At 50.4% G+C, this 13,648-nt stretch overlaps 1 protein-coding gene across 2 annotated transcripts in view; it reads right to left on the bottom strand.

Annotated features, from left to right (window-relative positions):
• Positions 1 to 1,681, bottom strand: part of HECA (hdc homolog, cell cycle regulator) — a 146,175-nt gene extending 144,494 nt beyond the window's left edge. For both annotated transcript variants that reach the window (XR_010176072.1, XM_063917448.1), the window contains exon 1: positions 1,001 to 1,681. Coding sequence is in view for 1 of the 2 variants with exons in the window: in XM_063917448.1 (XP_063773518.1) it covers positions 1,001 to 1,238 (238 nt within the window). In the remaining variant the exon portion in view is untranslated. The remainder of the gene's footprint in view (positions 1 to 1,000) is intronic.
• Positions 1,682 to 13,648: the final 11,967 nt, after the last annotated feature.

The raw sequence follows: 13,648 nt of genomic DNA, 5'->3' as shown, positions 1-13,648 counted from the left end.
TGTCCAGGCATTTGCTGGGCGGGTATCTGACGTCAATTCCGGGACCTTCGTCACAGCAAACATCACACAGAATAAGTAACTACAGGGCTGGTCTTGTTCTGCACAAAATGTGTTTGTACCCGCTCGGCCACACAGGCGGTCACACTCTTGCAAAGCGAAAATATACTCCCCCGTGGGCGGCGACAATGCATTTGCACGGCTGCAAAAAGTAGCTAGCGAGCGAACAACTCGGAATGAGGGCATTTGGACAAACTGTTCGTGATTTTTCACATCCGATGTTAAGATACTTTGTCCATTCAGCATCCGATCAGTCATTCTAGTGTGTGGGAAGCTTGAGTGGTCTATTCTATGCACCAAATCTATTTTGTATATTACTCTATGAAATAAAAACCATCATGTATTAATTTGATTAACAAAACTGACTATGAAATCATACCCGAAAAACTAGTACTTTTGTATACCACTGCAGCATAGCTGGAAAAGTACTTTGACAGTTTAAATCGGAAGATATCACTTTTGCTATGATTTTAAAATGCTGAAAATAAAACCATCAAAATGTTCTGTTCAAATAATTCTGTAGAAAACTTAGCGGCATTTTCCCACCACATCACTGACAGAGGACGCTGATAGATCATTTTAAAACCTGGAACTTGAATGGGCCTGTGCAATAGCATCAAGCGCTGCTGAGGAACCTCTTGGCGAGCAGTCACATCCGTCATAAGGATGAAGTCCACAGAACTTCAAGAAGCCTAATAATGTACATTGCTCTGCCTCCCAAAAGGGCCATCAGCTGCTGCTGCTGACATTCCCCACTTGTTCCGTATCAGTTTACATGGTGGTGTGCAGCATGATCCCCCAGCCCAGCGTGTGTGCCTCCACTGTCACAGCTTCTCTGAGATATATATACATATATACACACACATATAATCTGCTAGGCAGAGTGACAGGTGGGCAGACACCGTGCAGAGGTCACTCTCGCTGATCCCAGCCCCGGGCTTACCGTTCCTGTTGCAGTCACTGGAAGGTGCGGCCGATGCCACCGGAGCTGCCGCCGAGGCTGCGACGGGCACTGCAGAGGCGGCGGCTGCGGCTCCCACAGTGGCTGCTGCCATGCCTCCTGCAGCGACGACGGCGGCGGCGGTGGCGACAGCAGCTGCCATTGCTCCATTATCCTGCTCATCCCCGCTGCTGTTGGCGCGCTTGTTCTTCTTCCCTTTGCTGTTCTTCACGTTAGGCATTGCGCATCCAGAGGTCGGATCCGTCCAGGGAGCCTTCAGCTGCTTACCCCGCTCTCCTGCATGCTGCCCTGGCTGCCAGTGAGAATACTGAACGGGCGCTGCTGCGGTGTCTATCTCCTGCACTGCTGCATCCCGGAGCCCTGCGGGTGAGGAGGAGAGCAGCCCGCAGCGGGTAAGCGGGCAGAGTGGAGGCAGCAGCAGCAGCAGCAAGACTTGCAGCAGGCGTGTCTCGTTGTTTTGGTTCTGCTCTCCGTGCTGCTGCGGCGCTCGGTTCCTCCCCCCTGTCAGTTTCCCCTGGATCGTGTGACGTCAGCCCCCACCGCCCATGCCCGTGCAGCGTCCGCACGCTGCTGCTCCCCCGGGCCGCCCCATCCTGTCTCCGCCACCAATGCGTCTGTTTCCGCGCCCTGTCCGCCCTCCAATCCGCTGGCCGGATCCGGGTGAGGGCGCGGCTGCTGCTTCTGCAGCATTTCTCTATGTTACTGGCGGCGGGCGGGGAGCGTGCTTATTGTGTGAGCTGCAGCATCATCGCTACTACTGCTACTACTACTACTACTACTGGGTTCCGGTATGAATGGTCGACCATGTTATGGTCGACAGTCATTAGGTCGACCACTATTGGTCGACATGGACACATGGTCGACACATGAAAAGGTCAACATGAGTTTTTTTACTATTTTGGGTGTCGTTTTTTGCGTAAAGTGACTGGGATCCCCAATTAGTGCACCGCGTTCGCTCGCCATGCTTCGGGCATGGTGCCTTCGCTTCGCTCGGCACAGATTACCGTTCCAATCGTAGTCCACGTGGATCGTAAAGTATGGAAAAGTTCCCCAAAAGAAAATAAAGTTAAAAAACTCATGTCGACCTTTTCACGTGTCGACCTTTCATGTGTCAACCATGTGTCCATGTCGACCATGTCAATGTCGACCAATAGTGGTCGAACTAATGACTGTCGATCATAACATGGTCGACCATGTGAACGGATACCCTACTACTGGGGACGTGGCTCCTACACAGTATATTGCCTTTCCATAGTGCTCTGTGTTCTTCTCCCATCTGGGCAGTGCTCACTCTGTTACGTTTCTTTAATACGGATATTGGGTGGTATTGTTCCTTATAATAGGTATCTGTTTTTAGAACACTTGTATGTTAAAGGTGTTCTATACGTTAGCTATGAATGTTATTTTATCCCAGGTATTCCCAACCTTGGTCCATCAGGCATACTAACAGTCCAGGATTTAGTCATATACATGCTTGAGCACAGGTGACTTATTTAGTACCTCAGTTATTTTGATTTAACCATCTGTGCTAAAACCTGGATATCACTAAAACCTGCAATGTTAAGTGGGCCGCCTTGAGGACCAAGCAGTTGTGTCTATGTACCTTTCGTAATCAGGACCAGGAAATGACAGGACAAGAGGGCAGTAGATAACTTCCGCCCTGACAGCACCTAAATGTTTTTTCTGCAGCGGGGTACACTGGTATTCCACAGGGAATAACATTGGGGTGTAGAGTTGGATCTTGATCCGCGGCACCAACAGGCTAAAGTTTTGACTTCCCAGGATGCACTGCACCGCCTCCTCTATAGCCCCGCCTCCAGGCACTGGAGCTCAGTTTGTAAGTTGGTGCCTGTAGTGCAGGCAGCTAACAGGATGGGCTGCTCTATGCATCCCTGAAAAGAGCTTTTCTGAGAAGAAAGAAGACTTCAAAGGCCGCAGCACGGGCACTAGTTGCTATATGTCATGCGGACATATCGTGCTGCGGCTCCCTCACCTCCCCCAGCGGCGCTGTATACTCCCACGCCCTGGTTGCCGGGTACTTACAGCGGAGGGGCTCCGGTTTCATTAGGCACACAAATACTGCCGTTGCTCTCCTGGATCACGTGGCCGCAAATCTAGGGAGGAGGTAAGAGGGTCCCCCAGACGGGACCCGCCGAAATCGCGATCCGGACGCGGTGTCCGGAGACGGACTGCGCCACTGGCATGGACACTGTGGACGTGCAGGGACCCCACTATATCCACCAGGGCAAGGAGCACAGGTCGGATTTACTAAAATCCGTTTCACATAGGCTCCATAGTACCCGGTGGTGAAGCCCAGCAGAGGGGATAAGGCGTTGACCTGTAACACCTCCCCCAGCCCCAGGAGCCATCTACAGCAGATGATCCCTCTCTGGAGCTGCATCTCTCTCCCTCACTCCCTGTCAGCGTTTGGGCGCCATTACACAGAGCTGCGCTGATTCTGGGACTGTTGGGCACTGTCTCCTCTGTAAAGCCGCCTGCCTCATCAGCGCTGTGCTTTTACAGGACACTCAAGTATTCTACATGTCGTTTAGACAGTGTTAGTTAAGAACAAGTGCATACTGTATGAATATTTAGTACAAGTATTCTGTGATATATATATCCAGTGTTTACTGTGTATTGTTATATCTGTATACATACATAGTTTTATGTAGTATAACTAGTCCAGTGCAGTTTTATTGTTGTATGTAATAATTTCTGCATTGTACATGTGACTGTGTGTGCCAATAGCTGCTGTGTGGTTTCCATACCGTGTATCTCACACGTATTGCTATCCCTATATTCTGTACCCTGAGGGGTGCTAAGTGCGTCAGGGTCATATATATAGTGTTTCACAGGATATACTATTTAGTATTTTTCTCTGTGTATTTTTATTCACCCTATACCGCTTAAATCCTCCGTTTTGTGCTCTGCATTTGCAGTCACATTACACATTTTTTGTGTGTTAAGGGGGGTACTCACAGAGAGATCCATGCTTAAAATCTAAGCGATAAGACTAGATTGCTTAAATTTTAAGCACAGACACTCGTGTGTACCCCCCACAGCGATAGCGATGCGCAGCTCAGTGCATCGCTATCGCCGGTGCTAGATTGAACTGCATGCAGGCTCAATCTAGCACATCGTTCATGGGTGAAATGAGCGGTCCCCCGCCTCGCTCAGCACACATCACGCTGTGCTGAGTGGGGGGAGAGATGTGTGCTGAGCGGTTTGCTCAACACACATCTCTCCCATGTATAGGGCCCTGTACTGTGTCTGGCTATATTGCCCTAAGGCTACGTTTCCAAATAATGTCTGCTACACAGGGTGGGAATTCCGTGGACACTACTGCCTCATGCAGTGCTGACGCCACGGTTTTAGCTGAGGAAAATATTTCAGCTGAGGGTCCAGGTACTGGGTGTTCTGCACCCCCTAGTCAGCCTGCAGCACCGGTGGCACATCGCGACCCACCTTGGGCTGCTTTCTCTAATATGCTGACTGTGCTGGTAACAAGACTTACCCCCCCATGTGAGACCTTCTGTGCCATTACAGCCACATATTGTCCCTGTATTTAATCCGCTATGGGCGGATACTCTGTCAACTTAGTTACAGCAATTAAATCAGTGCTTGGTTACACAAACACCTAACCCTCTCCCTCCTAGGACCAAAGGGTCATCTAAGCGGGCCATTTCTTCATCACAATCCACTCATGTTTCGGATACTTCATCAGATGAAGATGGGGAATATACTGATCCATCAGACACTGATACAGCTGCTTCTGATGGGGAATCTACAGCACAGGTTGATGTACCTGACCTAGTGGAGGCTATCACACTGATTCTTCAGATTGATGATGAGACTGACCCTCCAGTTACGTCTAAAGGTGGGTACACACTAATAGATATATCTGCAGATCAATTGATCTGCAGATATATCTATGGACGGATCGAGCAGTGTGTTCAGCATACACACTGCTCGATCCGTCGGGGACTGACGTCATGAACTGGGCGGGCGTGTACACACGCCCGCCCAGTTCAGCTGTCAATCACCGCCGGCCGCCGCAGCATGTGTACGGGCGGTCGGCCGACCGCCCCGTACACACACAGCGACGCGCCAATATATCGGTAGATATATTGGCCGTCGGCTGTGCTGCGCGGCCGACGCGATACGTCTGTGAACGACGGAGTTCACAGACGTATCGGCCGTACACACTGGCCGACGGTCCCGCGATATATCGGCCATTCAAGAGAACGGCCGATATATCGACCAGTGTACAGTGATCGCGCCGAGCAAAATAAATTGTGGGTCCTAGGGACCCCTCACTATAAAAAATTGGGGTCCTACTTCACCGTTTCTGGGTCGCATCACACTTTGAGGGGTGAGGGAAGGCTGCAGTTGGGACTGTGCGGGGGCCAGGTGGCATTTAGGATAGAGGGGTAAAAAAGCAAGTAGCAGTTGGGGCAGAAGCAGGGAGAAGTTGGGGCAGAGCTGGGAGTAGAGGGGGGCTGTAAAGGCAGGCAGCACTTGGGGTAGGGAGAGGGTAAGTTCAGACAGTAGTTGAAACAGTGTTGGGGTGGCTAGTGGCAGGCAGTGCTGGGAGTAGTTAGGGGTTATTTGTAGATAGCAGCTGTGGCAGTACTGGGGGGCAAGGAGGGATTTAGGGGCAGGAAGTACTGGGGGTACAAAAGAGGCATGGCTAGATAGCAGCTAGTGCAGTAGTGGGGGCATGGAAGGGTTTAGGGGCTGGTAGTATTGGGGGTATAGAGGGGGCACAAGTAGATAGCTTGGGTGGTACAGGGTGGCAAGGAGAGGGTTAGGGTCAGGCAGTACTGGGGGTAGGGATGTGGCTTGGGTAGATAGCAGCTTGGGCAGTACTGGAGAGCAAGGGGGGGTTAGGGGCAGAAGTACTGGTAGGGAGGGGGCATGGATAGATACTGGGGATAGAAAGGAGGCATGGGTAGATACTGTGGGTAGGGGATAGCTGGGGCTGTACTGGGGTCAAGGAGGGGGTTAGATGCAGGAAGTGCTGGGGCTAGAGAGACAGCATGGGTAGATACTGGGGGCAGTGGATAAGTGGGACAGTGCAAAGGGGCGAGGGGGTTAGAGGCAGGAAGTACTGGGGGTAGGGTAAGGGTAGATGGCTGCTGGGGCACCGGAGACACGACCTCTACACATGTGTGTGGCTGGCAGCGGGGACCCTGGGCGTATATTACAGCACCCCTATAGTACTATACACATCTTACCAGGTGCCGAGTGCAGGAAGTAAGGCTGAGGAAGTAGCCGTGGCTGTGTGTGGGCACTCTCCAATGATGGCATCCTGGTCAGCGGAGCTGCAGCCAAGGAGAAGATGCTGAAGCGCTGGGTGTGTAGGAGGGGTGACGGCTGGTATCTAGGAGGCGATGTCCGGTGCTCGGCAGATGCTCCTTTCGGGACTCGTGAGACAGCTCTGCGCGTGACAGCTTGGCCGGTCTCTGTCACAGGGAGAGGGTGAAGGCTGAAGACAGACATTCTGCTGCCCAGGGGGTACACTAGCTGCTGCATGTGTTGTTACTGTTAGGCAGTGGGGTCAGGCCGCTCTGATGCGGCTGGCTGCTGTCGGTGTATCAGGGCAGACAAGTGGAGCAGGTCAGTAAAATCTTTTCTCTAACGTCCTAGTGGATGCTGGGGACTCCGTCAGGACCATGGGGAATAGCGGCTCCGCAGGAGACAGGGCACAAAAGCAAGCTTTTAGGATCACATGGTGTGTACTGGCTCCTCCCCCTATGACCCTCCTCCAAGCCTCAGTTAGGTTTTTGTGCCCGGCCGAGAAGGGTGCAATCTAGGTGGCTCTCTTAAAGAGTTGCTTAGAAAAAGTTTTTAGGTTCTTTATTTTCAGTGAGTCCTGCTGGCAACAGGCTCACTGCATCGAGGGACTTAGGGGAGAGATTTTCAACTCACCTGCGTGCAGGATGGATTGGATTCTTAGGCTACTGGACATAGCTCCAGAGGGAGTCGGAACACAGGGCTCGCCCTGGGGTTCGTCCCGGAGCCGCGCCGCCGACCCCCCTTGCAGATGCTGAAGATGAAGAGGTCCGGAACCAGGCGGCAGAAGACTCTCAGTCTTCATCAGGTAGCGCACAGCACTGCAGCTGTGCGCCATTGTTGTCAGCACACTTCACACAGCGGTCACGGAGGGTGCAGGGCGCTGGGGGGGGGCGCCCTGGGCAGCAATGTATAATACCTGTATGGCGAAAAATACATCACATATAGCCCTTGAGGCTATATGGATGTATTTAACCCCTGCCAGATATCTAAAACTCCGGAGAAGAAGCCCGCCGAAAAGGGGGCGGGGCCTATTCTCCTCAGCACACAGCGCCATTTTCCCTCACAGAAAGGCTGGTGGGAAGGCTCCCATGATCTCCCCTGCACTGCACTACAGAAACAGGGTTAAAACAGAGAGGGGGGGCACTGATTTGGCGATATGTATATATATTAAAATGCTATAAAAGGAACACTTATTTCTCTATCGTCCTAGTGGATGCTGGGGTTCCTGAAAGGACCATGGGGAATAGCGGCTCCGCAGGAGACAGGGCACAAAAGTAAAGCTTTCCGATCAGGTGGTGTGCACTGGCTCCTCCCCCTATGACCCTCCTCCAAGCCAGTTAGATTTTTGTGCCCGGCCGAGAAGGGTGCAATCTAGGTGGCTCTCCTAAAGAGCTGCTTAGAAAAGTTTAGCTTAGGTTTTTTATTTTACAGTGAGTCCTGCTGGCAACAGGATCACTGCAACGAGGGACTTAGGGGAGAAGAAGTGAACTCACCTGCGTGCAGGATGGATTGGCTTCTTGGCTACTGGACATCAGCTCCAGAGGGACGATCACAGGTACAGCCTGGATGGTCACCGGAGCCTTGCCGCCGGCCCCCTTGCAGATGCTGAAATAAGAAGAGGTCCAGAATCGGCGGCAGAAGACTCCTCAGTCTTCTAAAGGTAGCGCACAGCACTGCAGCTGTGCGCCATTTTCCTCTCAGCACACTTCACACGGCAGTCACTGAGGGTGCAGGGCGCTGGGAGGGGGGCGCCCTGGGAGGCAAATGAAAACCTATTTTGGCTAAAAATACCTCACATATAGCCTCCGGAGGCTATATGGAGATATTTAACCCCTGCCAGAATCCGTTAAGAGCGGGAGACGAGGCCGCCGAAAAAGGGGCGGGGCCTATCTCCTCAGCACACAGCGCCATTTTCCCTCACAGAAAGGCTGGAGGGAAGGCTCCCAGGCTCTCCCCTGCACTGCACTACAGAAACAGGGTTAAAACAGAGAGGGGGGGCACTAATTTGGCGTTAGAAATATATAAAAAAGATGCTATAAGGGAAAACACTTATATAAGGTTGTCCCTATATAATTATAGCGTTTTTGGTGTGCTGGCAAACTCTCCCTCTATCTCTCCAAAGGGCTAGTGGGTCCTGTCCTCTATCAGAGCATTCCCTGTGTGTGTGCTGTGTGTCGGTACGTGTGTGTCGACATGTAGGAGGACGATGTTGGTGAGGAGGCGGAGCAATTGCCTGTAATGGTGATGTCACTCTCTAGGGAGTCGACACCGGAATGGATGGCTTATTTAGGGAATTACGTGATAATGTCAACACGCTGCAAGGTCGGTTGACGACATGAGACGGCCGACAAACAATTAGTACCGGTCCAGACGTCTCAAAAACACCGTCAGGGGTTTTAAAACGCCCGTTTACTTTAGTCGGTCGACACAGACACAGACAGGGACACTGAATCCAGTGTCGACGGTGAATAAACAAACGTATTCCTTATTAGGGCCACACGTTAAAGGCAATGAAGGAGGTGTTACATATTTCTGATACTACAAGTACCACAAAAGAGGGTATTATGTGGGATGTGAAAAAACTACCATAGTTTTTCCTGAATCAGATAAATTAAATAAAGTGTGTGATGATGCGTGGGTTCCCCCCGATAGAAAATTATGGGCGGTATACCCTTTCCCGCCAGAAGTTAGGGCGCGTTGGGAAACACCCCTTAGGGTGGATAAGGCGCTCACACGCTTATCAAAACAAGTGGCGGTACCGTCTATAGATAGGGCCGTTCCTCAAGGACCAGCTGACAGGAGGCTGGAAAATATCATAAAAAGTATATACACACATACTGGTGTTATACTGCGACCAGCGATCGCCTCAGCCTGGATGTGCAGAGCTGGGGTGGCTTGGTCGGATTCCCTGACTAAAAATATTGATACCCTTGACAGGGACAGTATTTTATTGACTATAGAGCATTTAAAGGATGCATTTCTATATATGCGAGATGCACAGAGGGATATTTGCACTCTGGCATCAAGAGTAAATGCGATGTCCATAACTGCCAGAAGATGTTATGGACACGACAGTGGTCAGGTGATGCAGATTCCAAACGGCACAAAGGTGTATTGCCGTATAAAGGAAGAGGAGTTATTTGGGGTCGGTCCATCGGACCTGGTGGCCACGGCAACTGCTGGAAAATCCACCGTTTTTACCCTAAGTCACATCTCTGCAGAAAAAGACACCGTCTTTTCAGCCTCAGTCCTTTCGTCCCTATAAGATCATATCTGCCCAGGGATAGAGGAAAGGGAAGAAGACTGCAGCAGGCAGCCCATTCCCAGGAACAGAAGCGTTCCACCGCTTCTGACAAGTTCTCAGCATGGCGCTGAGACCGTACAGGACCCCTGGATCCTACAAGTAGTATCCCAGGGGTACAGATTGGAATGTCGAGACGTTTCCCCTTCGCAGGCTCCTGAAGTCTGCTTTACCAAGGTCTCCCTCCGACAAGGAGGCAGTATGGAAAAAAATTCACAAGCTGTATTCCCAGCAGGTGATAATTAAATTACCCCTCCTACTACAAGAAAAGGGGTATTATTCCACACTATATTGTGGTACTGAAGCCAGAAGGCTAGGTGAGACTTATTCTAAATCTAAAAAAATTTTGAACACTTACAAAGGTTCAAATCAAGATGGAGTCACTCAGAGCAGTGATAACGAACAGGAAGAAGGGGACTATATAGTGTCCCGGGACATCAGGGATGCTTACCTCTATGTCCCAAATTTGCCCTTCTCACTAAGGGTACCTCAGGTTCGTGGTGCAGAACTGTCACTATCAGTTTCAGACGCTGCCGTTTGGATTGTCCACGGCACCCCGGGTCTTTACTAAGGTAATGGCCGAAATGATGATTCTTCTTCGAAGAAAAGGCGTCTTAATTATCCCTTACTTGGACGATCTCCTGATAAGGGCATAGTCCAGGGAACAGTTGGAGGTAGGAGTAGCACTATCTCGGATACTGCTACAACAGCACGGGTGGATTCTAAATATTCCAAAATCGCAGCTGATCCCGACGACACGTCTGCTGTGCCTAGGGATGATTCTGGACACAGTCCAGAAAAAGGTGTTTCTCCCGAAAGAGAAAGCCAGGGAGTTATCCGAGCTAGTCAGGAACCTCCTAAAAACAGTGCATCATTGCACAAGGGTCCTGGTAGAAAATGGTGGCTTCCTACGAAGCAATTCCATTCGGCAGATTTCACGCAAGAACTTTTCAGTGGGATCTGCTGGACAAATGGTCCGGATCGCATCTTCAGATGCATCAGCGGATAACCCTATATCCAAGGACAAGGGTGTCTCTCCTGTGGTGGTTATAGAGTGCTCATCTTCTAGAGGGCCGCAGATTCGGCATTCAGGATTGGATGCTGGTGACCACGGAGCCCAGCCCGAGAGGCTGGGGAGCAGTCACACAAGGAAAAAATTTCCAGGGAGTGTGATCAAGTCTGGAGACTTTTCTCCACATAAATATACTGGAGCTAAGGGTAAATTTATAATGCTCTAAGCTTAGCAAGACCTCTGCTTCAAGGTCAGCCGGTATTGATCCAGTGGGAAAAACATCACGGCAGTCGCCCACGTAAACAGACAGGGCGACACAAGAAGCAGGAGGGCAATGGCAAAAACTGCAAGGACTTTTCGCTGGGCGGAAAATCATGTGATAGCACTGTCAGCAGTTTTTCATCCCGGGAATGGAAACTGGGAAGCAGACTTCCTCAGCAGGCACGACCTCCACCCGGGAGAGTGGAAACTTCATCGGGAAGTTTTTTTCCACATGATTGTAAACCGTTGGGAAATACCAAAGGTGGACATGATGGCGTCCCGTCTGAACAAAAAACGGGACAGGTATTGCGCCAGGTCAAGAGACCCTCAGGCAATAGCTGTGGACGTTCTGGTAACACCGTGGGTGTACCAGTCGGTGTATGTGTTCCCTCCTCTGCTTCTCATACCTAAGGTGCTGAGAATTATAAGACGTAGAGGAGTAAGAACTATACTCATGGCTCCGGATTGGCCAAGAAGGACTTGGTACCCGGAACTTCAAGAGATGTTTACAGAGGTCTTATGGCCTCTGCCGCTAAGAAGGGACTTGCTTCAGCAAGTACCATGTCTGTTCCAAGACTTACCGCAGCTGCGTTTGTTGGCATGGCGGTGGAACGCCGGATCCTAAGGGAAAAAGGCATTCCGGAAGAGGTCATTCCTACCCTGGTCAAAGCCAGAAAGGAGGTGACCGCACAACATTATCACCACATGTGGCGAAAATATGTTGCGTGGTGTGAGGCCAGGAAGGCCCCACAAAGAAATTTCAACTCGGTCGATTCCTGCATTTCCTGCAAACAGGAGTGTCTATGGGCCTCAAATTGGGGTCCATTAAGGTTCAAATTTCGGCCCTGTCAATTTTCTTCCAGAAAGAATTGGCTTCAGTTCCTGAAGTCCAGAACTTTGTCAAGGGAGTATTGCATATACAACCCTCTTTTGTGCCTCCAGTGGCACTGTGGGATCTCAACGTAGTTCTGGGATTCTTCAAATCACATTGGTTTAAAACCAGTCTAATCTGTGGATTTGAAGCATCTCACATGAAAAGTGACCATGTTCTTGGCCCTGGCCTGGACCAGGCGAGTGTCAAATTGGTGGTTTTTTTCTCAAAAAAGCCCATATTTGTTTGTCCATTCGGACAGGGCAGAGCTGCGGACTCGTCCCCAGTTCTCTCCCTAAGGTGGTGTCAGTGTTTCACCTGAACCAGCTTATTGTGGTGCCTTGCACCTACTAGGGACTTGGAGGACTCCAAGTTGCTAGATGTTGTCAGGGCCCTGAAAATATAGGTTCCAGGACGGCTGGAGTCAGGAAAACTGACTTGCTGTTATCCTGTATGCACCCAACAAACTGGGTGCTCTTGCTTTTAAGCAGACTATTGCTAGTTGGATGTGTAATACAATTCAGCTTGCACATTCTGTGGCAGGCCTGCCACAGCCAAAATATGTAAATGCCCATTCCACAAGGAAGGTGGGCTCATCTTGGGCGGCTGCCCGAGGGGTCTCGGCTTTACAACTTTGCCGAGCGGTTATTTAGTCAGGGGCAAACACGTTTGTAAAATCCTACAAATTTGATACCCTGGCTAAGGAGGACCTGGAGTTCTCTCATTCGGTGCTGCAGAGTCATCCGCACTCTCCCGCCCGTTTGGGAGCTTTGGTATAATCCCCATGGTCCTTTCAGGAACCCCAGCATCCACTAGGACGATAGAGAAAATAAGAATTTACTTACCGATAATTCTATTTCTCGGAGTCCGTAGTGGATGCTGGGCGCCCATCCCAAGTGCGGATTATCTGCAATACTTGTACATAGTTACAAAAATCGGGTTATTATTGTTGTGAGCCATCTTTTCAGAGGCTCCGCTGTTATCATACTGTTAACTGGGTTTAGATCACAAGTTGTACGGTGTGATTGGTGTGGCTGGTATGAGTCTTACCCGGGATTCAAAATTCCTCCCTTATTGTGTACGCTCGTCCGGGCACAGTACCTAACTGGCTTGGAAGAGGGTCATAGGGGGAGGAGCCAGTGCACACCACCTGATCGGAAAGCTTTACTTTTGTGCCCTGTCTCCTGCGGAGCCGCTATTCCCCATGGTCCTTTCAGGAACCCCAGCATCCACTACGGACTCCGAGAAATAGAATTATCGGTAAGTAAATTCTTATTATAAAGGTTGTCCCTGGATAATTATAGCGTTTTGGTGTGTGCTGGCAAACTCTCCCTCTGTCTCCCCAAAGGGCTAGTGGGTCCTGTCCTCTATCAGAGCATTCCCTATGTGTGTGCTGTATGTCGGTACGTGTGTGTCGACATGTATGAGGAAAATATTGGTGAGGAGGCGGAGCAAATTGCCTGTAATGGTGATGTCACTCTCTAGGGAGTCGACACCGGAATGGATGGCTTATTTATGGAAATTACGTGACAATGTCAACACGCTGCAAGCCGGTTGACGACATGAGAGGGCCGGCGAACAAATTAGTATCTGTCCAGGCGTCTCAAACACCGTCAGGGGCTGTAAAATGCCCATTTACCTCAGTCGGTCGACACAGACCCAGACACGGACACTGATTTCAGTGTCGACGGTGAAGAAACAAACGTATTTTCTTTTAGGGCCACACGTTAAGGGCAATGAAGGAGGTGTTACATATTTCTGATACTCCAAGTACCACAAAAAAGGGTATTATGTGTGAGGTGAAAAAACTTCCTGTAGTTTTTCCTGAATCAGATAAATTAAATGAAGTGTGTGATGATGCGTGGGTTTCCCCCGATAGAAAATTAT

Source organism: Pseudophryne corroboree, chromosome 4 (genome assembly GCF_028390025.1).
Source record: "Pseudophryne corroboree isolate aPseCor3 chromosome 4, aPseCor3.hap2, whole genome shotgun sequence".
Classification (NCBI taxonomy): domain Eukaryota; kingdom Metazoa; phylum Chordata; class Amphibia; order Anura; family Myobatrachidae; genus Pseudophryne; species Pseudophryne corroboree.
Note: the sequence above shows the minus strand (reverse complement) of the source record. Positions and strands in the feature narration are given on the sequence as shown.